This window comes from Castor canadensis, chromosome 16, assembly GCF_047511655.1.
Source record: "Castor canadensis chromosome 16, mCasCan1.hap1v2, whole genome shotgun sequence".
In the NCBI taxonomy this organism is placed as follows: domain Eukaryota; kingdom Metazoa; phylum Chordata; class Mammalia; order Rodentia; family Castoridae; genus Castor; species Castor canadensis.
Genome location: NC_133401.1, coordinates 8,175,806 through 8,201,893, shown reverse-complemented (window position 1 = coordinate 8,201,893; position 26,088 = coordinate 8,175,806). Strand labels below are relative to the sequence as shown.

Sequence of the window (26,088 nt, the reverse complement as noted above, 5' to 3'; positions counted from 1 at the left end):
TTAATTATTAAACAGTCCTGGTCAAAGTATTGCCTAGTTGATCATTATGGAGGGCTTCTGGAGAAGTTGTTATTGCTGTCATCCCTTGAGCAATTCGGTCAGGATAAACAAGTCAATGTTGCATGGTAGGTGGTCTGTCCTGAGGAGGCTCTTTCCTTGGGGGCAGTTCTTCCATCTCTCTTTGTAAAGATATTATTGATAATTTCTGTCCTTCCTGTATTCCAACATGGCTGCAAGATGAATGGCTCAGAGTAAAGACAGATACAAAAATGGAGGTAGGAATTCCAAGCTTTTCTTTTGCTTTTATTTAACTCTTGGGCTCAAGTAAGAAGTCAGTGCTTTTTGGTAAAAGCAGCTTTTAAGTATCTGTTAAAATTTTTGCTTTCTTGACTGTCCTGTAGGATGGAGTGCTCCCATTATTTGTTTTAGCACAGGAGTCACTCACTTAGTTGGCATACTTTGAGTAAAACTACCCTACTCTGGGTAGTATTTGATTTGACTGGACTCAAATCAGTGCTAGACTTAGTGATGTGAGAAAAACAAGTTAAGGGGAAAAAAGCTTTCCTATGATTACTGACATATGAAGAGACAGTCATACATACCAAAGGTTTTTTTCTTTTTTTTGAAGTTTTACCTTGCTAGACAAGAATGTAGTATCTTAAATTTCTAGTATGTGTCACTATAAAAAATCCAAGATATTTAACTTGCCTGATTATTAAGTCAAAGGAAGAGCTGTTTGATGTAATTGTCAAGTACCATAACACAATTATCATAGAAAGACACTTATCTACTAAATTTCCTCTATAAAGCAACCCAACTATTAATTTTTTTGGTGACACTGGGGGCAGCTGGTAGGCAGGCATTCTACCACTTGAGCCAGCCCCCAACTATTAAATGTTTGTAGAGCCCTAAAAAACAGTTGATTGCTTTCCTCTGAAAATAAAAACACCCAATTTCACAAACGAAACATCAATTATTTTGACCCTAGTAGACAAACTTTTTTCTTTCTTTTTGGCAGTACTGGGGTTTGAATTCAGGGCCTCAAGCTTGCTACGCAGGCACTCTACCACTCCAACAACCCCACCAGCCCTTTTTTGTGTTGGGTATATTTGAGATAGGATCTGGCTTTCATCTTGCCTTGGCTGGCCTCAAACTACAATTCCTCTGGTCTCTGCTTCCTTAGTAGCTAGTATTACAGGCATGAGCCAAGGTCACCAGGCTCTTTTTTATCTATTTATTGAGGTACTGGGGCTTGAACTCAGGGCCTTCACTTTGAGCCACTCCAACAGCCCTTTTTGTGATGGGTATTTTCGAGATAGGGTCTCACGAACTATTTGCCCCAGCTGGCTTTGAACAGCAATCCTTCTGATCTCAGCCTCCTGAGTAGCTAGGATTACAGGCATGAGCCACTGTCGCCCATCTCTTTTTTGTTGTTATTTTTTGAAAAAGAATCTCGCTATGGATCCCAGGCTGGCCTCCAACTTGCTATGTAGCCCAGGCTGACTTCCAACTTCCTGATCCTCCCTAGTGCGGGGATTACAGAAGTGAGACACCACAGCCAGCAGCCACTCTTCTTTTGTCCAAGACTCTCTGGACTCTCTATTACAGGGTTTTCTGTGACAGGGGACTGGACAGGTGTCCTCCAATAATGGATTCTCAAGAACCTCCCCGTCTTTCCATACACCCCTATTTATTACATCTTGACTTGGGCACACCTTACAGATCTCTCAAGAACTCACATTCCTGTCCTCCTAACTCAAAGCTGAGCCCTAAGGAAGTTGTAAAGTGAAAGGCGGAAACAACAGAACACCAGAGTAATGGTCTACTAAATTACTAGTGACTTTGGTGAAAATGAACATCCTCACACAAATGGCATCTAATTGCCTTCTGTGACCAGAATCACACTGAAAACAGGTAAAGAAGAGACATAAAAATGAGGATAATACTAATTCCGCCCACGGCGAGGGACGGAGGTGGAGGAACAAACAGGGAGGCAGCCAGACACGGACTTTACACAGACTCTTCTCCCAGACGACCCTAAAGACGACAAGCTCTAGTTTGCAGGTAAACAATCGCAACCTCTAAGATAAGAACACAGTGGCAGTAATGGTCACCAACCCTCCCCGAATCAGCAAGTGTGTCTCATAAGCCCAGTCACTCTCACATTCTTCAGAGTCCGTCACACAACGCCCCACAATCAGGGGTCGTGATTTAAAACTCAGCTCAGTACACTGACAATCCGTCCACAAGCAGCAGCCGCACACAAACCACCACACCCGAGCGTTCAGTCACAGTCACCCACTCGCGGAGTCTTGTCATCTCCTCACGCGGAGTAACCCACGTTCCCTTTGAGTGCCCTAGCAAGCGTACCTCTGGCCGCGCCACCGTAGCGCCCTCTGGGAAATGTAGTTCGGCGCAAAGCACTGTGGGACTGGTGGTTCGTGGGGCTTGATGGATAACGCCGAGCGGCTAGCTAAAATCCTGCGGAGCGCCGGCTGTACTGCAGGTCTACATCATAATGAGGCTCAGGCTCGCGGAGGATTCTGGGTAGTGACGTCGCGGGTCGCGGAGTAGGGCGGGGCCCGTTTCCATAGCCCGCGGCGCCGCAAGGTGAGTTAGGCCCGGCCCAGGGCGGGAGGTCCCGCAGGGCTCAGGATGGACGGGGCGGGAACGCGGATGGGCATCAGGCGGTGAATCTGCAGAGACACCACGTGTGTGAGGGTGTGTCACTGTGTATAATTTATGTGACAGGCTGCGGGTGTGACAGTGTTATCTTGTGTGTCACCTCAGGTGTGTGTGACCGTGACTGTCTTTGAGGGGGAAATTGTGAATATATGTATTTGTATGTGACAGCCTCTGCAGGTGTGACCATGTGTTACTGTGTATGGGTTGTGACATTGTGTGTGTCTGTGTGTGTCACTCTGACCATATGTCTGTGGATACAGCTGCGTTGGAATGTAGTTGTGTGACCATGCCCATCTGTTTCTGCAGGTATAGATTTGTATGAGTAATTGTGGCAAGAATGACGTTATGTGGCATGCTACCATATGTGACTGTGTGACCATCTCTGCTTGTGCTAACGTGATGTGTGGAGTGTGTGACTTGGCAACCTTGTGTATGTGTGTGACTGGGCAAGAATTTGTATGTGAGATTGTGGGCTTGATTCTGGGACATAGTCATTGATTGTGAGTCACAGAAAGATGAAAGTTGCTTGCCCAAGTTCACAGTAAGTGGCAGAACCAGGACTCAAACCCAAGCAGTTTGGCTCTAGAGTTCTTGCTCTGAAATAATTAATTGCTTTGATTTTTTTTTCCCAGACTGTGACAATGAAAACTGGGAACCCTGGATTCTGAGGGTGTTGGAGGGGATTATCTCTGGTCTTGTTCACTAGGAACCTTTGGAACATGAGAACTTAATCTAGGTGCTTTCCTTTAGTTTGTGAGTTGCAGGACCCAATCTAATGTCATTGTAGTGAGAATGTCCTCAAGTTGGCTGCTTCTGGGGAAGGGAAGACCAACCTGAATGCCCAGTCTTCCTCTCCTTAGGCCACAGAGTTTGAGATTTTAGCTTTGTCCTTGACAAAACTAGTCTATATTTGGTACTGAATGATGCTGGTACAACTTTTTCTGTTGTACCAAGTGCACTAGGTTTTTGGTTTTGATTTTCTTAGTTAATATAAATGTTCTCATTTCCTTTCCAGATGTGGGTGTAGAATCTAAGCAGGAACAAAAGACATCTCTCCATGCCAGGTATTGGTTCATGCAGTCCTGGCTTTGAGAAAAGAAAGATTCTGAGAAAGAAATTAATTAGCCCAGGGTCTTGTAGCCAGTGAGAAGAACGAAGAGTCAACCTGATCTGGGAGCTACTTAAAAATCAAGTCTTTCCCACTACATCTTGTAGAGACTGACGGTCCAATTTAAATCTAGAAACCTGTTATCCAAAGGATATACAGCTGTCAGAACAAAACAAACAGAGCCTTTAAATAAATTTCTTTTACACAGGTACCTCTTGAGGTTTCTGATCCTAGATGCCAAGTAGAATACATTGATTGTCCTCTCAGGTTGCAGAAGCTGTACTGCACTAAGAAAATAACACTCTTCACTCTTAGAGACAGTTGGCTAGTGTAGAGCAGCTCAGAATTACGGGTCAGGAATCCTGAATTCTAGGTCAATCACATCTGCCCAAATTTTTAGAATGAAAAAATGTTGACTCTGATATAACAAGCAACTTGTTTCAGGCCTCACAGTTTGCTGTTTTTTAGTATTGCAATTTGGCAGTGTTTCCTTTCCTGTTTTTTCTGGGAAGTAATAAAGCTAACACCTGCCATCGCTGAAGACACTTCTCTAAGGAATATATGGCATTGTTTCAGATTTTGTTAAATATTTCCCATTCAGACATTGTACCTTCTTGAAAGAAACCAGTTTTTGAGTCACACTCGCATGAGAGTCATGGATTCTCATGACACTGAGCTGTTGTTTAAACTTCTTGAACCTCAATTTCACTTATTAGTAAAATGGGGGGTAATAATACCTGCCTTTGCAGGGTTTTTTTAATGATTAGTTCAGATAATAACATGCACACAGACATACTGTTGCTATATACATTACATGAGGCAGAGTCGATTTTATTTATTTATCCAGTATTTTTGAACATGTAACAATAGTTCTGGCATTGTTCCAGCACTAGAGTACACTAGTGAGCCAAACAAATCCTAGCTCTCATGGATCATATAATCTTGTGTGGAAATAAAATGTATGTGATAAGCCAGGTGCTAGTGGCTCACACCTGTAATCCTAGCTACTCAGGAGGCAAAGATCAGAAGGATCACAGTTCAAAGCCAGCCTGAGAAAATAGTTAAAGGGACACTGTCTCAAAAAAAACCCTTCACAATAAAGAGCTGACAGAGTGGTTCAAGGTGTAGGCCCTGAGTTCAAACCCCAGCACCCCCCCCCAAAAATGTATGTGGTAAGTGGTGATAAATAAAAGGAGAAAAATTAGAATAAGGAAAAAGAGAGTGACTGGAAGACATTCTGTTTAGAGAGAATTTTTCACAGAAGTCCCTCTTTAGTTGTAGTGACAACTGATCACAAATAGGAATAGAGAGTAAGTGAGCCATGCTAATATCTGGGAGAAGAGGGTTCCAGGCAGAAGGAAAAGCAAAGGCAACAGCTATGAAGGAAGAGTGTACATAGTGTTGGAGGAACAGTAAGGAGACCTGTGCAACTGGGGTAAGCACAAGGGACAAGATTAGGAAATGAGGTCAGAGGGGCAGCCAGTGTCAGATCATAAAATGGCTTGTTGGCTACAGGATAGACTAGTTTTTGTTGAGTTCTGGATGTTTGTCCTTACTGTAAGTCAAGACTTCAGGGGGGGGGTTCATTCAGCATTGACCTTTTCTCAGATCTGAGAAAAGACGAGTCTGGCCCATATAAAAAGGATATGGGAAGGATACAGGGGCAATAGTTCTACCTTAGCGAGTCCCACGCCAGCAACGTAGAACCAAGTTGTTATTTTTATTTCCTTAACTCTCCCTTCTCAGGACCTTTTTCCCAACAAAAAAGAAAACTGATAAAGGAAGGAGGAATGGCTGTTGGACTTTGTAAAGTCATGTCTCAGGTAAACTGATGTTTTTTACAATTTCACCTAATTTTTTAGGACCAAAGAGAGAATCACAAATAACCCAGTGACACCCTGTCCACTTTTCTCTGTTTTATTTATGTACTCTTTCTACAAAACATTTAATAGCTTTTTACTTAGTATGATCAAATGTGTCATGAATCAGAACTGTCTTCTTTATGGATTATGATTTATTGAGTTGCACACGGGTACAAATGAATTAAAGGATAGAGAATGACAAAGTGCTCTATTAATAAAGGAGGTCAAGGGAGGGCTGTCTGAGGAACTGACAACTCTCTAAGGAGTTATACAAAGCAAAAACTCAGTGCAAGTAGAGAGTAAGTTTTGTGGAAATCTAGGGAAAAACTTTAAAAGTAGAAGGAATAGCGAATACAATATTACTATGGTGGGTGCTTGTTTGGTGTGTTTCAGAAATAGCTATGAGCCAGTATCCTTGGAGGAGAATCAGCATTATGAGGTCAGAGATGTATCTGGGGACCACATTCTGTAGACTCTCAAAGTTATGAGCAAAACTTTGAGTTGTGTTCTGAGTGTCAAAGAGCATTGGAGTGTTTGTGATGTTATTTGATTTATGTTTTAAAAGGAAAAGAGAGAGAGAGACGGTACAAGTGGAAGCAGGGAGGCCAGTAAAGCAACTATCACAGTAATCCAGGTAGGAGGTGATAGAAACCTGGACTGTAGCGGTAGCTGGTGAAATTCTGGATATAGGGTAGAGATGGAAAATGGCATTTGATCAGCGATTGGTTATAGAGCATGAAAGGAAGGAAGAAAGAAGTTTAGGATGGATGGGATTTGGGGCTGGATAGCAGCATAAATGGTCATACCATTTACTGAGATGAAAAGACAGCAGGGGAAGATTGGAACCAAGAATTGAGTTTTGGATATATTAAGTTAAGCAATGGGACAGAATAAGAATATCTTTTTTTTCTTTTTAAATTTTTTTCCTGAGGTACTAGGGTTTGAACTCAGGCTTTTGTGCTTGCTAGGCAGGTGCTGTATGGCTTGAGCCATGCCACCTGCCCCTTTTGCTCTGGTTATTTTGGAGAAAAGTTCTTTTTGCCCATGGTGCCCTAGATTGGGATCATCCTATTTACACTTCCTGCCATTGCTGGGATGACAGGTGTGTGCCACTATACCCAGCTTTTTTTTCCCCCATGTTGACATGGGATCTTGCAAACTTTTTTGCACAGGCTGGCTGGCCTGGAACTGTGATTCAATCTCAGCCTCCCATGTAGCTGGAATGGGATCTCACCAACTTTTTGGTCTGTGCTAGTCTCAAACCCTGATCCTCTCAATTTCAGCCCCCAGTAGCTAGGATTACAGGCATGAGCCACTGGAACCGGGTAAGGATGAGATTATTTTGAGGGCAAAGTGTGGCAAATGTAAATAAGAAAAAAGTACAAGGACTGAGTTTAAGACTTCAACATTTAGAGGAAGAAATCAGCAAAACAGACCAAGAAGACCCAGGTGCAGTGGTGTGTGTGCCTATTGTCTAGTTGAGAGGCTAAGGCTGGGGGATCACCTGTGTCCAGGAGTTTGAGAGAGGGAGAGGAGAGAGGGACTGACCACTGGATTTGGTAACATGAAAATGACTGAATTTTTTTTTACTAGACTTACTTTATAGAGCAAGTGGAATGAAAGAACCATTGCAATGGGTTCAAGAGAAAATGGAAGGGGGGGAGGAAGAATGGAGACAGTGAATCTAGACCTAAAATAATATGAGTACTCCAAATTGAAATATGCTATAAATATAAAATATATGCTGTATTTGAAGAGTTAGTAAAAAAGAATGTAAAGCTCTTTTAATAATCTTCTGTATTGATATCTTGAAATGCTAACATTTTAGTTACACTAGGTTAAAGACATTAATTTCACTTATTTCTGTTTACTTTTTGATTGGTTACTAAAAAATTTTAAATTATGTAAGTTACATATATGACTTACATATTTCTTTTGGATATCACTGGTCTAGACAAAACTTTGGAAGAGTTTTTTATTAAAAGGAGTAAAGAAATAAGACAATAACCAGAGTGAGATCATGAAATGAATCAATTTATATATTTCTTGTAAGATGGAAGAATCTGCATTGGTTTGAATTATTAGAATGATTCAAGAAAGTGAAAAGCTGGTGATATTAGGGAAAGAGGTGACAATGTCTTTGTTTTGGCAAGTGGAGGGATGGTCTTAGGAGCATAGAGAGGGAAGATGAGGAAGTTCAAAGTGAAAACATGGGAGGTGTTGGCAGTGGTTTGAGAGAGCTAGAAGGTATGTAATAGTTACAGAAGAGCAGGAGAATTAATTTTTCAGGGAAGTATAATAGAGTTGTTTTACAGTGCTTTTGAGAGATCTGTGGTTATATACTAAAAGTATTTTGAGTCAACATGTTTATTAAGAGTTTCAGCAGAAAATTCAAAAGGGAACTATTTATAAGATATTAAAATGTAGGACTGGGGGAGGCGGGGGGGTGTGACTCAGTGATAGAACATCTGCCTAGCACGTGTGAGGCCCTGAAGTCAAAGTCAATCCCCACTACTGAGGGGAAGAAAGATATTACCAAGAAATAGAAAAACTACAAAGGATGGTGCTGCACCCCAGGGCTTATGAAAGCAAAGTTCCCTTTTTTAGCCTAGTCCTGAATCCAGAGACAGAGAGAACTGGATAGAGAGGGCACCTGACAGGCACTGTGACCTTTAATTGAAGGATAGATATCACCCAGGGTGGCAGTTCAGGAAGGAAGCCAAGGGGAATAAATATTTTGTCCTACTCATTTCCCTAGTATCTCATGTGTGCAGATGAACCCAGCTGAAAATATGGTGGAGCAAAGAAATTTATTGATGGTGTCAACATAGGTCGGCCTCCCCAACACAGGGAAGAATAGAGGGGCACGGGGAAGTTATACCACACTGCATAGTTGTGTAATTTTTTTTCCTCCAGACACATTCAGCCCTATTTCCAGTTATTCCAGAATAACTATATTTGATATTTCATTATTTTTAGTAAAAAATAAGAACATATTCTACAGACTGGAATACCATTATTTTTAAGCATTGAGTACTTTTTTCTTCATATGGATGTATTAACGAAATAACCATTTATTCAAATATTTACTGTTTCCCATGTGATAAGTTTTGTAATAGATACCCCTTTGCAGTTTATAGTTTAGTGCTATAGACTATACTGTTTTTAGACATAAAAACACACATCTTTGTATAATCTTCCAAGGAATATTGTATCTAAATCTCTTCATGCATACTTCCTATTTCTTTAGGATACATCCCTGGATTTCAGGCCATATCTTTTTTTTTTCTCAGTACAATGGTTGGAACTCAGGGTCTCCTACTTGCAAGTGCTATTTCACTTGAGTAATTGCCCCCCTCCCCGCCAAGCCCTTTTTGCTTTAGTTTTTCAAATAGGGACTCACTTTTACCTGGGACTGCAATCCTCCAACGTCTGGCCACCTCCGCCCCCCACTCCCACACATAACTGGGATTATAAGTGTAAGCCCCCTCACCCAGCCCTATACCATACCTATTTTTTAAAACCCAATTCAAGATCCTCCTTCACTGCTATTCTCTGCCTAATATCCCCGTTTGGGGAATATAAAGGAATTCTCTGTATAAGAATTTCTTTCTTTCCTTTTATTTATTTAGTTATTATTCTAATGATATTTTTTTTGGCCTCACACATACTAGGCAAGCGCTATACCACCAAATTATACCCCAGCCCAAGAAATTCTTTATACTTAGTATATGTAACATATTACTTAGCCCTTGTTCATATACTTTTTCATGTTATAGGCTAATTTTTTCTTGTGTATATGTGTATTTTTTAAAAATGTAAAAATTTCAAGAGGTGAGTCTGTTTCTAATATTTCTTTTTGCTCAAGATATATTCACAAACATGAACATGTAATTGTTTTCTAATGATTATTTAGAACTTTGAACTGTGGAAGAATTCATCCTTTTTAGTAGGTCCATATGGGAGTCTGAACACTAAGAACAAAAATTTTTTCCTTGTTTAATTTCAGGGGTTTGTGACCTTCAGAGATGTGGCTCTAAACTTTTCCCAAGAGGAGTGGGAATGGCTGGACCCGTCTCAGAAGGATTTATACAAGGAAGTCATGTTGGAGAACTACAAGAACTTGGTATGGCTTGGTAAGGATGTTTCTCCCCACAGATTTCCCCTCTGAGATATTTTTATTCCTTCACTGGGAATATCTCAGGCACCCTGAAATTGCCACGAATAAGCACTAATCTCAGGAAGTGGTTTAAAATTGCACAGAGTTGCTGTAGAATGGTGGTTTAGAGCAGCCACATCAGCATGCCCTGGGAATTAAAATGCAAATTACGGTACCTACTCTAGACCTACAAGATCAGAAACCCTGGGAATGGGCCAAGTAGTCTGGGTTTTAATGAACCCTCCAAATCCTATTGCTGCTAATGTTTCAGAGCCACTGTAGTTTCTGATCCAATGGGTCTGTGTTGGGGCCTAGGAATTTGTATTTCAGATTAGTGTCTAGGTGATGGCCACAGCTGCACTAACACCTTGAGAACTGCTGCTGTGGGAAAAAGCTTCATCCTCATACCCCATACCAGCACAGTTCCATTCTCTGACTTCCTCAGGTGTGCTTCCTTACTTCATGATCGACAGATTGGGTATAGGAACTACAATAGCTATAGTATGTTGACTTGTCTGTCTCTCTGTCTCTTGCTCTCATTTTTCTTCCCCTGTACTTAGGACTCTCCATGTCTAAACCCAACATGATCTCCTTATTGGAGCAAGGGAAAGAACCCTGGATGATGGAAAGACAGGTGCCACATGATCAATGTGCAGGTGAGTGACATAACTTGGCTGAGAGGGCTGTTGTAAAGTGCCCACCCAAGTGGTCATGTGGAAGCCATCCTGGGCTTCAGGTGGCAACTGAGATCTCTTTAGCAGGCACTTCTCTAGAAACTCACCCTCACTTTGGATTTTTTCCTCCCTATTTCTATCAAATTATATTCTCTGGTCTTCTAGCTTACCTTGACTCTCAATCCTTCCCAGTTCTTTTTACCCTTTTATGCTTAGAATTAGTCTCCTATTTAATAGATTAAAACAACACAGTTTATTACCTTATAACTCTGGAGGTCAGAAGTTAAAAATGGGTCTCGAGTTTTTGTTTGTTTTGAAACATGGTTCTGCCACATAGCCCAAGCTGGCCTTGAACTCGTGATTCTCCTGCCTTAGCCTCCTGGTTGCTGGGATCATAGATATGCACACAATACTGGTTGAAAATTGGTCTTCAGGGTTATCATAAAGGTGTTTGCAGCCTGCATTCCTTCCTAAGGCTTTAGGGGAGAATCTGTTCCCTTGGCTTTTTATGCTTCATTTAGGGCTTTTATACATTCTTTTACTTATTTTTTCTTTTTGAGTCACTTTAAGTGAGGCTCATGTGCATCATAGGTTAGAATTTCTTTGTGAACCAGCTGAATATCTTTTCATTTTAATGGATGAAAGTTCAGTTACATTTTATATGTGTGTGTGTGTGTGTGTGTGTGTGTGTGTGTGTGTGTGTGTATAGGCTTAATTCTATATATTGTCTTACATTATATTTTCAGGTTTGGATAGTTTTTAAAATCCACTTTCACATATGTTTTCCTATCTTTTTTTGGTTATATATAAAGCTGTAATTTTTATAATAATTAAGATTTTTCTTTTCTCGTGTTTACAGTTATAATACTGTTTCTTTAGACAGTATTTATTCTTTCTGTTACTTGATTAATCAACTTTTTTGGTGGTGGGGGCAGTACTGAGGTTTGAACTCAGGTGCTCTACCACTTGAACCATGTACCCAACCCTTTTTGCTTTGCTTACTTTTCAAATAGGGTCTTGCATTTTTATCCAGGCCACCCTAGACTGTGATTCTTCTTATTTATGCCTCTTGCATAGCTGGAATGTTAGAAGTGTGATACCATGCCCAGCTTATTAGTTGAGATGGGAGTCACACTGATTTTTTACCCAGGCCAGCTTCCAACCTCAGTCCTCCTAATCTCTGTCTCCTGAGTGGCTAGGATTATAGGTATAAGCCAGTGCACCTGGCCTGATTGGCCAACATTGAAAAATGCCACATGCTGTCATTTGGATTATCAACCTCCTTTCAACTATTGGCATTATCATCTCTTAGGTCTTTGGAGTCTTCTATTGAAGCCAATAAGAGATATAGACAGGGAAGAGGAAGAGGGGGAGAAAAAGAGGAGGAGGAAGAGGTGGAGAAGGGAAAGATAAAGATGGATGGACATTGGAGGGTCCTTCAGGACATTTTTAAGGGTCAGCTTGAAAGTGGCTTTTGTGGTATGTATCACTTCTGGTTTGCCAAAATTCAATCACATGACTATTGGGACAGCTGGGAGAGATAGTTTTCTGTGTACCGAGGAGGAAAAGGCAAAGCACTGACTAGATGTGGTTTCTTTTCCCTTTACTTTTTCTCCTTTTTCAATTTTATTTTGTCTCCTAGTTTCAATATCTGTATCTAATGATTGCCATCAGTTTTTCTGTCTTTCTGACATCATGGGACTGTTTCAGTCTTAAATGTGTCTATTTTTTTATTTCTTGCTTGATATATATATGGATGTATGTGTGTATTTTACCCAGTAGAAACTTTTAGATTTTATATTTTTCCAGCATCTTTTGAATTTTTTTTTCTTCTCTAAACTTTTTTCCTCTATAAAAACTTGTAGAAGAAGTTAGGTATTAGTGGCTCATGCCTGTAATCCTAGCTTCTTGGGAGTTTGAGATGGGAGGAGGGGAGGAGAAGAATAGCCTGCCTCCCTCCCCGCAACACAGGCCAAAATGTTAAGAAGACCCCATCTCAGTGGAGAAAAGCTGGGCGTGGGTTTGGTGGCATGTGTTTGCCATCCCAGCTATGGCAGGAAGCATAAAACAGGATTGTGGTCCAGGCTGGCCTGAGCTAAAAGTAAGACCCTATCTCAAAAATAATGAGCAAAAAGGGCTGGAAGCAGGGCTCAAGTGCCTTGATCATAAGTGTGAAGCCTTGACTTCAAATCCCATAACTGCCAAAAAAAAAACCTTATAGAAGAGAAATTCCAAACTAACTAATTTCCTATTGCCTAACTTTTTATTAGCATGTATTAATTATAAAAATAAGAGTTTAATTATGACATTTTCATGCATGTATATAATATACTTTGATTATATTCACAACCCGATCACTTTCTCTTGTCTTTTTCCCTCAAAAAGCCCCCCTGCTACTTTTATGTCTTTTTTAAAAGTTCTATATTCTGCATATGAGAGAAATCATGTGATATTTGTCTTTCAGAGGGTGGCTTATTCACTTAACATGGTGACTCCCAGATCCATCCATTTTCCTGCAAATGACATAATTTCATCCTTCTTTATGGCTGAATAATAATCCACTGTGTATATTATACCACATTTTCTTTTCCAGTCATCCATTGATAGGCATCTAGACTGTTTCCATAATTTGGCTATTATAAATACTATTGCAGTAAACGTGTTCAAGCATCTCTATTGTATGCTTTTATTCCTTTAGGGATATACCCAGAGGTGGTATAGCAGGATCATATAGTGGTTCTGTTTTTAGTTTTTTGAGGAACTTACATACTGATCTTCATAGTGGCTGTACTAATTTACATTCCCATCAGTAGTTAAGTACCCTCCCCCTTATCTTCCTCAGCATTTGTTGTTTTCTTGATGATAACCATTCTAACTGGGTGAGTTGGAATCTTAATGTAATTTTGATTTGTATTTCCCTGATGTCTAGGGATGGTGAACATTTTTTCATGTATTTATTGGCATTTGTACTTCTTTTTTTGGGGGGCGGGGGATTGGGGTTTGAACTTAGGGCTTCACACTTGCAAAACAGGCACTCTACTGCATGAGCCACTTCTCCAGTTCATTTTGCTCTGATTATTTTGGAGATGGGGTCTTGTGAACAAACTATTTGCCTGGTGTGGCCTGGAACCATGATTCTCCCAATCTTAGACTCCCAAGTAGCTAGGATTACAGTGGTGAACCACCAGTGCCTGACTCATTTTACTTCCTTTGAGAACTGTCTTTTTAATTCATTTGCCAATTTATCCATGGATTATTTGTTCTTTTTGTATTTAATTTTTTGTGTTCTTTATATTCTGCATATTAATCCCTTATCAGATAAATAGCTGACAAAGATTTTCTCTCATTCTGTAGGCTGTCTCTTTACTCTTGTAATTGGTTTCCTTTGCTGTGCAGAAGCTTTTGGATTTGATGCAGTCCCATTCATCAGTTCTTGCTCTTATTTCCTGAGCAGTTGGAGTCCTATTCAGGAAGTCATTACCTAGGCCTGTATCTTACCCTATGTTTTCCCTATGTTTTCCTGTAGTAATTTCAAAATTTCAGATCATACATTAAGGTATTTGATCCATTTTGATTGATTTTAGTACAAGGTGAGAGATAGGGGTCAGTTTTCATCTTCTATATATAGATATCCAGTTTTTCCAGCACCATTTGGAGAGACTATCTTTTCTCTAAAGTATGTTTTTGACATCTTTGTCAAAAATCAGATTGCTAACAGCTTCAAGGACTTATTTTTGGATCCTCTGTTCTATTCCTTTGGTCTGTGTGTCTGTTTTTATGGCAGTTATGCTGTTTTTATTACCGTGGCTCTGTAGTATAATTTGGAATCCAGTATTGTGATACCTCAAGTATTATTCTTTTTGCTTGAGATTACTTTAGTTTTTCTACATCTTTTGTGTTTACATATGAATTTTCAGTTTTTCTATTTCTGTGGAAAATGTCATTAGAATTTTGATAGAAAACACATTGAATTTGTATTTGGTTTTTGGCAGTATGGCCATTTTAACAGTATTTATTCTGCCAATCCATGAACATGGGAGCTCTTTCCTTCTTCTAGTGTTTTCTTCAGTTTCTTTCTTCACTGTTTTAATTAAAAAGGTATGTGATCTCCTTTGTAGGTTTATTTCTAACTGTATTATCTTTGAGGATTTTTTTTCTTTTTCTTTTTCTTTTTTTTTTGCAGTACTGGGGTTTGAACTCAGGGCCTTCACCTTGAGCCACTCCACCAGCCCTTTTTTGTGATGGTTTTTTTTAAGATGGGGTCTTGAGAACTATTTGCCTGTGCTGGCTTCGAACTGTGATCTTCCTGAGTAGCTAGGATCACAGGTATAAGCCACTAACATCTGGCTTGAGGTTATCTTTAATGGGATTGCTTTCCTGATTTCTTTCTCAGCATGTTGATTAATGGCATATAAAAGCTCCTAGTTTGTATTTTGACTTTGAATAATGCTACTTCTCAGATCTAAGTGTCTAGGGTTAAGTAAAGGATTATATCAGCAGCAAAAAAGATCATTTGACTTCTTTCCTTCCTATTTGTTTATTTATTTCCCTTTTCTTATTTTTTTTTGTTAAGAATTCAAGCACTATATTTAATAAGAATGGAGAAAGTGGACACCTTGTCATTCCTGGTTTTAGAGGAAATGCTTTCAGTTTTTTCCCATTTAGTATAATGTTGCAATAGGTTTGCAATCTTTATTATGCTAAGGTATGTTCCTTCTGTTCCTGGTTTCTCCAAGGATTTATCATGAAAGGATATTGCATTTTGTCAAGGACTATTTTTGTATCTGTAGATACTGTCGTCCTTGATACTATTTATGTTAAGTATTACCTTTACTAATTAGTGTGTGTTGAGCCATCCTGCATTTCTCAAATGAAACCAACTTAATTATGGTGTATAATTTTTTTAATGTGTTGTTGAATTTGGTTTGCAGATTTTTTATTGAGAAGTTTTCTGTCTGTTTATCAAGGAAATTGGTTTTCTTTTGTTGTTATTGTTGTGTTCTTAATTCAATTTTGGTATCAGGGTAAAACTGGCTTTGTAGAATGAGTTTGATAGGGTTCGCTCCCTTTCTATTTTATGGAATAGTTTGGGAGGCATTGGTGTTAGTTCTTTAAAGATCTAGTAGAAGCTGGGCATCAAATCATGATGCATGCTTGTAATCTCAGCTACTCAGGAGGCAGGAGGATTGTGAGTTCCAGGCCAGCCTGGGCAAAGTTAGTGAAACCCTATCTCAAAAAATAAATAATTAAATAAAAACAAAAGGGCTGGGAACATAGCTTATCTTGGAAGGTCTTTATTTCTCCATCTGCTTTAAAGGATAACTTTGTTGGATATAGTAATCTTGGTTGATATTCATTTTCAGGGCGTGAAATATATTATCTCATGTTTTGCTGGTTTTTAGTGTTTTTGCTAAAAGGTCTCATGTAATGCTGATGAGTTTGCCTTTGTAACTAAGTTGGCATCTTTCTCTTGCAGCTTTTCATATTCTTTCTTCATTCTGTAGTCTTGGCATTTTAACTACAAGGTGACATGGAGAGGTTCTTTTCTGGTCATGTCTCTTTGGAGTAACCTCCTGTACTTAGATGGCCATATCTTTTCCTAGATTTGGGAAGTTTTCTGCTATAATGTCATTAAATAGAAATAGGTTTCCTATGCCTTTAGTTTGTATCTTAGCTTCTTTTTCTACTCCACAGATTCTTTGATTTGGTTTCTCTTGGTCATGTCCTAGAGTTCTTGAAAGTTGTGGTCCTGCTTGCTTATTTATTTTCCTTTTTGGTGTCTGGATATAATATTTCTGCAACTTTGTCTTCAATTCCTGATATTCTTTCTTCTGCTTGATCTAGTTTATTGGTGGTGCTTTCCACTGTCTTTTTTAAAATTTGATTTATTAAATTTTTCATTTCCAACATTTCCATTTGGATTTTTTTTCTTTCAGAACCTTAATGTCCTTGCTAACTTCTCATCTATGTTGCTGACTTTCTCATTTAGGTCTTGAATTGACTTCCTTATTTCATTCATCTGTTTGAATCCTCTTTGTGGCTATTGATCATTTCTAAAATTAGACTTTTGAATTGTTTGTCCAGCATTTCAGCCATTTCAGTATTTTGGATTCAGTCACTGCCTTGCCTTTTCATATTTCTTCTGTTTCAGTGTTGCAGTTTGCACATCAGAATTTGGGCTGAAGCTCCACTGGTTTGTTTTTGGTTTTGGTGAGACTGGGGTTTGAACTCAGGGCTTTGTACTTGCAAAGCAGAAGCTTTACCACTTGAGCCACTCCTCCAGTCCATTTTGCTCTGGTTGTTTTGGAGATGGAGGTCTCATGAATTATTTGCTTGGGCTGGCCATGAACTGTGATCCTCCCAATCTCAGCCTCCTAAGTAGCTAGTATTATAGGTATGAGGCACCAGTGCCTGGATCCACTGACTTTTTTCTCTTGGCTCTCTCCTGAGACATGGCTCATGTATTTCCCACCCATATAAATCAGTGTCTGTGAATCTGAGTCCAAGTCGTAACCAGTTTCCTGGGTTCACACTGATTTTAGATGTGGTTGTTTGCTTAGCCATTGGAGTGGGGAAAGCCTGATATTTTGTTTCATATTCCTGTTGGGTGTTTCTAATCCACCATCTTCCCTCCCTAAATTATTTACATTTCTGGATTGCATCCTAGATCATGTGGATTATTTGTTTAATAAGCTGATTAATTTTTAATAGGAATTTTGCCTATATAGCTATAAGGGGGATTGGTCTGATTTAAGAACAGTGAAATACACCAGAGGAACAGTATAGAAAATATAGAAAGCATGAGATCAGTGAATATCAGTAGATCCATGTTTATATGAGAATTTAGTATTAGAAAAAGGTAGCTTTTCAAATTGATGAGGCAAAGAGAAATGTCTTTATTTCCTCCCTCCCTCCCTTCTCACCTTCCTTACTATGTAGGCCAGGCTGGCCTCCAACTCAAGATCCTCCTGCCTTCAAAGTGCTGAGATTATAGACATGTACCACCATGCCCAGCTCAAAGAGATTTTCTTAAAAGTTACAGGTAATATTTGTAAAATACCAGATTTTGCAAATGAGATTAGGCCAGACTATATACTAGATTGAAAGATTTTTTAAAGTTTTATCAGAAGAAGTGATACAAATAAAGGTGGCATGTAGTAATAAAAAGTGATGATTAGAGGGAAACCACTTACATAGTGTTAATGTAGGAGCTCCAGTGGCGCAATCGGTTAGCGCGCAGTACTTATATGACATAGTGTTAATGTACAGAATATGTACATAACTTTTAGAAATCACTTAGAGAATACATACTACAGTTAAAATACATGTATAGGAGATGCATAAGGAATTCATCAAAGAAGATCCAATAAAATAGATGAAAGGTATATAAATGTGCACAAAAGATACTCAATTTTATAATCAGGGAATTAGAAATTAAAACAGTAATGATATATTCTTACTTGTATAGGCAAAAATTTTAAAGATGTTAGCCAGTGTGGAAGAGTTTGGAGTCATGTACTTTATGTTGCCGATAGTAGTGAGTGTTAATTGATAATATTATTTTGGAGGTTAGTTTGACAGTGGGTACTAACTTTTAAAATATGTACATATTTTTATTTAACACTTGTACTTTTAGAAGTGCGTCTTATAGAAATGCAAAATTATGGGCTGCATGCAGTGGCCCATTCCTGTAATCTCAGTGACTGGGGAGGTAGAGATTTGGAGGATCGTGGCTCAAGGCCAAACAACACCAAAATTATGTAAAAACACATATTTTAAAAGGTGTTTATTTGATTTCTAAGTGATTAATTTAAAAAAAACTATGAGGAATGCTAAAAACTGATGAACATATATGGGGCATTTTAACTTTATAACATGCAAATGAAAATTCATTAGCCTTTTTTTTTTAATGTGTGCTATTTGAACCCAAAGCCTTTTGCATTCTAAAAATGTGGTCTGCCACTGAGCCCTTCATTAGCCTTTTCATATATGATGCATTGATTAAGTTCAGATTTTCTCCTTAAGTAAACATTTGTAATGTATTATCCATGATTTCCAATGTTGATTTCTTTTAAAAAGAAGCAAAAACGTTTATAAACAGTGTGAGTACAGAATCCTTGTAGTTTTTTTATTTTTACCAGGCTTTTATAACTCTGTTTCACACCTAGTTCAAAACAGGTTTTAAGTAACTTTTTACTTTGAGCCTACTTTTCTAAAACTCTGAACATGGTTTTCATTAAAATGACAATTTCCTTTCAGCACTTAATTATTTCAGTATTTAAGCATGTCATTATAAACACCAAGTACAACTGAGGTAAATAACAAAACTAATTCTTGGCTAGCAAATAACTCATTTTGGGGGACAAAAGTACAAATGCCTATTAGCTGTTTGGTTACCTAAATTATGACTTGTCTGTCCTTTGAATGAAATAGCTTTATTTGTATTGCCATGGGGAAATGTCTATGGTATTTTAAGGGGGGAAAAAAGCAGGCTATAAATACTGTGCCCAACAATTGTGTATCTATGCAGGGAAAATTCTAGAAGGATATTCAGTGTTGGCACTAGCTAACAACAGTAGTGGTTTTAAGGATATTTTGAGAGAATCTTTCTACTTTTATACATTGAGTTATCTGAGTATTTTTATTTCTCCATAAAAGGGAAAATATTTAGGCACAGCCCTAATACTGAGCCTCTCAGATAGGTTCAGACTGACACAGAAACCTTTCCTGTATGCCCCATGTGAGTTTCCCTTCAACCAGGTGTGGTCAGGAGGTCCATGCTCTTCCTCACTCAGTTCTCTGCACACTGCGAGTATTTGTACTTCACGTGTGTTTCTTTTGGCATTCGCTCTTGACATTCCCCACAATGACACAGAATTTTACAAGTCGCCCTGCTTGTGTCTTTCCTTTCACCAAGATTTTGATGGGAGGAAGGTATAAAATGCAAGTCTTGGATCATATTATTAGATCCATTATCTTCTTCTCTTTCTTCAGAATTTTCATTGTTAATCGTATTTTCCTTGTGTTCTTTAAAATAATTTTCTAAGTCCAGAAACAAAATCCATATGGAATTCTTACTGAAATTGACCTGATATAAATTAATAGAAGAAATTTTAAAAAGTATGCATTTATTACTTTTTTCTTCGGCACTGTTATATTTTGCATTTATTTATATGAATCTTTTAAAAAATATTTTCACATTTTATAGACTCCTTTTAATATTCCTGCAAGCCATGCTCCCCTTCCTCTTCCACATGTGCCAGATGTAATCTTCACTTTATTTCATATTCTCTTCTGCTCTCTTTCCACTAGCAGTCTGGCTTTTGTTCCTGTAGTTTGACTAAATCCAGATAGCTTTCTTTATTTTCATATTCTTGACTTACTGAGATTATAAGATAGTTTCGGTTATTTTTTTTGGTGGGACTGAAGTTTGAATTTAGGACTTCACACTTACAAAACAGGTGGTGCTCTACTACTTGAGCTATACCTCCAGTCTAGTTGCTCTGGTCATTTTGGAGATAAGATCTCTTGAACTATCTGGTAGGATGGCCTCCAACCACAATCCTCCTGACCTCAGCTTCCCAGGTAGCTAGGATATAAAGGCCTGAACTACCGGTGCCCAGCTATAAGATAAATCTGACCACTATCCTTTTTTCTCTTTCCAAAGCTCTGATCTGATTTTCTGTCCTTTTAATTGACTCCTGTCCCTGGCTTTCTGACTTTTCCTCATTTAACCATAAGATCTTTGTCACATCAACCTGGATCTCTACCCAATGCAATCTAGTGGAATTTTCTGTGCTAATGAAAATAATGTATGTCTGCGTATTTCAATACAATAGCCATTAGTGACTTTTGGCTTTGGACATTTGAATGTAGCTAGTGTGATTGAGGACCTGAATTTTTAAATTTAAATTTAAATTGCCACATATAGCTAATGGCTACTATATTGAATAGCGTAGCACTAATGCAGTCTTTAAAGGAGGTAATACAGGCCATGTCATTGGTCAGGCTATTGGAACATATTCTGATTATTAGCAGTGAACCCCCCTTCTTTTTAAAAATTATTTTATTTTGATTTATCATGCATTAATAATATGAGGGGATTTCATTGTGATAATTCCATATATGTGTACAGTCCCCTTCTTGTGCTTTCCATAGATCCCAGACCTTTTCCCATAGACTTCCCACTAGAATCTCCTGGGTTTTATGATAGTAATATAATGGTAATTTACTTTATCAATGCAGTTATCTCTTGGTATATGAAGTTTTGGATCCAGGATCCCCACAGATACCAAAATCTGTAGAAGGTCAAGTCCTTTTATGAAACAGTATAGCATTTGCATATCACCTGCACACATCCTGCCATATACTTTAAATCATCTTTGAATTACTTATAACGCCTAATACAATGTACATTCCATGTAAATAATTGTTAGACTGTCTTCTTTAGGGAATTATGAGAAGAAAAAAGTCTATACATGTTCATGTCTTCTTTAGGGAATTATGAGAAGAAAAAAGTCTATACATGTCTAAACTTTTTCCCCAATATTTTTGATCCATGGTTGGTTGAATCTGTGGGTGCAGAACCTTCAAATACAGAGAGAAGACTGTATATCTGTCTGTTTGTTGCCCACAAGTTCAATGTGTGGGAGACTAGGTCCACAGTCTAGTAAGAATTTTTCTGCTTCCAGTGCCATATATCAGCCTACTTACTACATGGTTCTGATTGAATTCCAGAGTTGAACATACTCTAGTTTCTAGCTTCCATTGTTATAGATTATAACCAGTTACAAATTACATATCTCTAATACCTAACACATTGTCTGGATACATTTTAACCCCAAAGGATTTAGCTTTTCTATTTTTTTGTCTTGCTACTTGACACAATTAGTCTATTTCATACTCATTGTTCAGACATAAATGTAATAATATCTGAGCCTGCTGGTGTTGTGGGTGCAAGAAACACTTAGTGTCGATTGATTTATTTTTTGATAATTTATTTTTTGAATATCTATGATGATCCAGACACTTCTTGGTATCTTGCAAATATATTATCTTGTATTCTCTAATCATACTTGCAAGGTAACCTCATTTTGCCAAAAAGAAAATGGAGACTTGAGAAGTAGATTATTCAGTTTGTTTGGTGGTTCTGGAGTTTTGAATGCAGGGTCTCAACCTTGTGAGGCAGATACTCTTCTACTTGAAACACACCCCCTCTCCAGCCCTCAGTTTGTTAAAGGTAGAATAACTGTCTAGCTAGATGCAGAGGGAGATCTTTGGCTTCAAAGCCTGTGTCAGTTCTGCTGTGCCACATGGATGCCCATTTAATTCTCTTTCACTTTGCCTTAATCCATAATTTCCTTTTTCTCTTCTTTTTGCTGAATGTCATTATAATACCATTAATCCTATTTCCCTACTCCAGTCCCTATTGAATGTGTCTTCCACACATTCAGTACTTTATTTCCTGCTCTATACTTTTCTCAGGCTATTTTCCCTACAGTGTTTTTCTGCCATGTTTTTATTTGTTCTTAAGAAAGTGGTTGGTGCTCCCAGCACCTCAAAATTCCCCAGTTTAGAAAATATCTACAGTCTTCTTCCATTAGGCTTCTTTTACTCAGCATTACTCAGATATTGTATAAATCTGCCATTTGCCTGGAGGACAGAAAGATTTTTTCTTGGTAAGAGACAATATAATGGCTTTGGGTGTGGGTACAGAGGAGGAGGTCTGTGAGCGTGAGGGCTCAAAGTAATGTATTTCAGAGGAAAGATGAAGAATATTGTGGACATGACAGAAGATCATCAAACAAAGCTCTTGCTGTAGACAGAGGCCCAAGTAAGAGAGAATACAAGGCTGTGCACAGCAGGAACTGACAAGGATGGGCCTTTCCTTTTCTTGAAATGAAGAAAGACACAGATGCATAAGCTGTAGCTTACTTTTTAATTTTGTGCTGACCTAGTCTGGAGAGAGCTTTTCTTTTCAACAGATGGGAGACTGTAAAGTTATAAATGTAACTGAACCCCAAAATGGTAACATCTGCAGTTCTAAAATTACCTAACCCTATCCAAACTTGAAAATGGCTCTGATACTGAAATATTTGCTCTATTTTGGAATTCTAATCATATCTTTGAAAACCAAGCTTATGTCCTCCAGGAATTATTTCTTACCTAAGCTAGTGAGTTTAGTCTTTCCTTGGTGGCATTTAATTAACCAGTCCTTCATCGTGTACCATATTAAGTCTTTGTATGAACAATTTTTACTTCTTCTTAGAGTCTAAAAATGGAGGACATTGTCTTAGACTCCCCCCCACATTAGGTCTTAGGAACATAGTAATAAGTTCTATATATTATGATATACTAGTTATTATTGTGGTGTGACAAGAAAAGGACTTTCTCATTTTCCACTTTTGTCAGGTATTTTGTGTGTGTGTGTGTGTGTGTGTGTGTGTGTGTGTGTGTGTGTGTGCTTGTGCACAAGTGCCTGGGGTTTGAACGAAGGGCTTTTGTGCTTGCAAAGCAGGCACTCTACTGCTTGAGCCCCACCTCAGTCCATTTTGCTTTGGTTATTTTGGAAATGGGGTCTCATGAACTGTTTGCCTGGTTGGCCTTAAATTTCAATCCTCCCAATCTCAGCCTACAAAGTAGCTAGGATTACAGGTGTGAGCCACCAGTGCCCTGCTTTTGAGGTCTTTTTAAATTTTCTTCCCACTCTACCCCAACATCCTCTCCTGAAAGTATCAAGTGTCTATGCTACAGGCATCACTTGTCTCTCACTGATGAAAAAAGCTAACCTCCAGATTTCTAGACACTAAGAAAAACATAATAACCTTTCTTTGAAACTGATGCAATCTTAGAAGTTGTTGAGCAGCATTAGTGGATAAATTATTATATTAATCTGGCAGCATTCATCATTCATTAGCTTGTCATTGCCTTAGTCACCAGATGCAAAAGTAAAGGGGAAATAAGGAGTTAACAGCAGTCCCTGCCTTCACAGGGCTTTGAGTTTGATGAATACCAGCACTGGATGGACTCAGAGTCTTTAAAGACTAGAGGCAGAGAAGCTAATTATGACTTAACCAGTCATCCTCAGTTCCTTATGTCCTTGGCATTTACCTTTGTCTGCCTCTGTGCCCTATGTTTTACCTATTTTTTCCATCACTGCATCCCCATCACCAACACATGGAACTTTATCACTTCTTCATTCTTTGTGTTTGCACAGCCACATTTGGAAGATGGTAGAACCATGTACTTGCTCTCCTCAAGTTAAATTCTTCAGTTTCTTCTCTAATAGTTTCTTTCTCCTAACAAAAGGAAAACGGAGACATTTTGCTTTCTGATATTTTTCAGACTGGAAGTCTTGGTGTGAAATTAAGGAATTGCCTCCAAAATGGTTCATTAAGGATGAAGAAATATCCCAGGAGATGGTAATGGAAAGGCTCACACATCATGGTCTTGAACACTCCAGTTTCAGAGAAACCTGGAAATGTGAGGGTGAGTTTGAGTGGCATCAGGGAGGTCAGGAGAAGCATTTCAAGACAGTGACAACTGTTAAGGACATCTCTACTGGGAAAGGAGACAATGAACATAATAACTCTGGAAGAAGCACCCCTGTGAAGTCAGCACTCTTAACTCAAAAGAAAGTTCCTATAGTAAAGCAGGTAGATGAATTTGATATTTATGATAAAATTTTCCCCCCAAATTCAGTCATAATTGACTGTAAAAGACTACATGCTGAGAAGGAGTCTTTGGTAGGAAATGAATGTGGATTCAAACGGAGTACACACTTTGGTGAGGATACAAGAATTCCTTCTGGTGAGAAATCTTATGAAATTAATGACTTTTCAAATCTCTTAAGTTTTCACTCATTACTTACTCAACACCCATCCACTCATTTTGGAAAATTACCCCATGAATATGGTGAATGTGGTGATACTTTTAGCTGTTACTCATTCTTTACTCAGCCTCGGAGGATTCACAGTGCTGAGAAGCCAAATGCATGCAGTGACTGTGGGAAAGCCTTTAGCCATGACTTCTTTCTCAGTGAACATCAGAGGACTCATACTGGAGAGAAACCATACGAATGTAAGGAGTGTAACAAGGCCTTCAGACAGAGCGCACATCTTGCTCAACATCAGAGAATCCACACTGGAGAGAAACCTTTTGCATGCAAGGAATGTGGGAAGGCTTTCAGTCGTTATGCCTTCCTCATTGAACATCAAAGAATTCACACAGGAGAGAAACCATACGAATGTAAGGAATGTAACAAAGCCTTCAGACAGAGCGCACACCTTAACCAGCATCAGAGGATTCACACAGGAGAGAAACCCTATGAGTGTGATCAGTGTGGAAAAGCCTTCAGCAGACGCATAGCCCTTACTCTTCATCAAAGAATTCACACAGGAGAAAAGCCCTTCAAATGTAGCGAATGTGGGAAGACCTTTGGGTATCGCTCACACCTTAATCAGCATCAGAGAATTCACACAGGAGAAAAGCCCTATGAGTGCATCAAATGTGGAAAGTTTTTTAGGACTGACTCACAACTTAATCGACACCATAGAATTCATACTGGAGAGAAACCATTTGAATGCAGTAAATGTGGGAAAGCCTTCAGTGATGCTTTGGTTCTAATTCACCATAAGAGAAGTCATGCAGGAGAGAAACCCTATGAATGTAACAAATGTGGGAAGGCCTTCAGCTGTGGCTCGTACCTTAACCAACACCAGAGAGTTCATACAGGAGAGAAACCCTATGAATGTAATGAATGTGGGAAGGCCTTCCATCAGATCTTGTCCCTCAGGCTGCACCAGAGAATCCATGCTGGAGAGAAGCCCTATAAATGTAATGAGTGTGGGAATAATTTTAGCTGTGCCTCAGCCCTTAGACGACATCAGAGAATTCATAACAGAGAAACCCTCTGATTATAACAAGTACAGGAAAGGTAAAGAAAACTTTTAGTCACCATTCAATCCTTGTTGAATATCAATGAATTGTTTGGTTAGTAATTCTGTGCATGCAGCATATAAGGAAGAGCCTTCAGTTTATGATCATCCATTATTTGAAATGGCCTGAATAGCAGTCATCTGTTATTTTTTGATCTGTTTTGTATCCCACTTACTCTACCCTCAGTGGCTATGATTGTGACAAAACTGTTCAGGGACAGCAGTGGATTAGGCACAGGCTGGCCAAATATTTTCCCTCAGTCTAGAGATTATCACATGGCCCTTTCTAAACCAGTAGAGCTTTTATAGGGGTATTATTATGAATAAAAGAAGAGAAGAGTTTTTGTTTATTTTTGGAATTGCAAGTTTTGAGGATTCAGTGGGGTTAAAAACTCAGCAGTAGCCTTTTTTGCCACCCCATGCAGAAAGCCTTCCCAAAGAGAAATAAAATAGAGACAGAACTCTGATAGCGTTATTTATTTGATCTAGATCCAGTCGTGCATGATGCCTGCGCCATCCTTCACTTTGTCATTTTTGTGGTACAGTAAATTTCAGGGTATTTTTTTATTTAATTTGAATTAAGATTTTTGCCTCTTGGAAATATAATATTACCTCACATGGCCTGTGTTCACTATCTATGTGAGAAATCCTTAATTTCCCATGT

General features: G+C 38.7%; 1 protein-coding gene across 5 annotated transcripts; it reads left to right on the top strand.

Moving 5' to 3' along the window:
* The first annotated feature begins 2,399 nt into the window (after positions 1–2,399).
* Positions 2,400–25,885, top strand: Znf527 (zinc finger protein 527). 5 transcript variants are annotated; one of them, XM_074058307.1, is made up of 6 exons: positions 2,400–2,610; positions 3,701–3,749; positions 5,540–5,616; positions 9,665–9,791; positions 10,375–10,470; positions 23,833–25,885. In XM_074058307.1, the coding sequence occupies exons 2-6, from the start codon at positions 3,743–3,745 to the stop codon at positions 25,401–25,403; spliced, it is 1,878 nt and encodes a 625-aa protein (XP_073914408.1). In that variant the 5' UTR covers positions 2,400–2,610; positions 3,701–3,742; the 3' UTR covers positions 25,404–25,885. The 5 variants fall into 5 exon arrangements, with proteins under 5 accessions (XP_073914408.1, XP_073914410.1, XP_073914411.1 ...); XM_074058308.1 differs by lacking the exon at positions 2,400–2,610 and adding an exon at positions 2,615–2,721; XM_074058309.1 differs by lacking the exon at positions 3,701–3,749.
* The last annotated feature ends 203 nt before the right edge of the window (positions 25,886–26,088 follow it).

Coding starts and splice junctions, on each gene's coding strand:
- Znf527 (XM_074058307.1), top strand. Junction 5,617..9,664: donor TTTGTAAAGTCATGTCTCAG/GTAAACTGATGT, acceptor GTTTAATTTCAG/GGGTTTGTGACCTTCAGAGA. Junction 9,792..10,374: donor CAAGAACTTGGTATGGCTTG/GTAAGGATGTTT, acceptor CCCTGTACTTAG/GACTCTCCATGTCTAAACCC.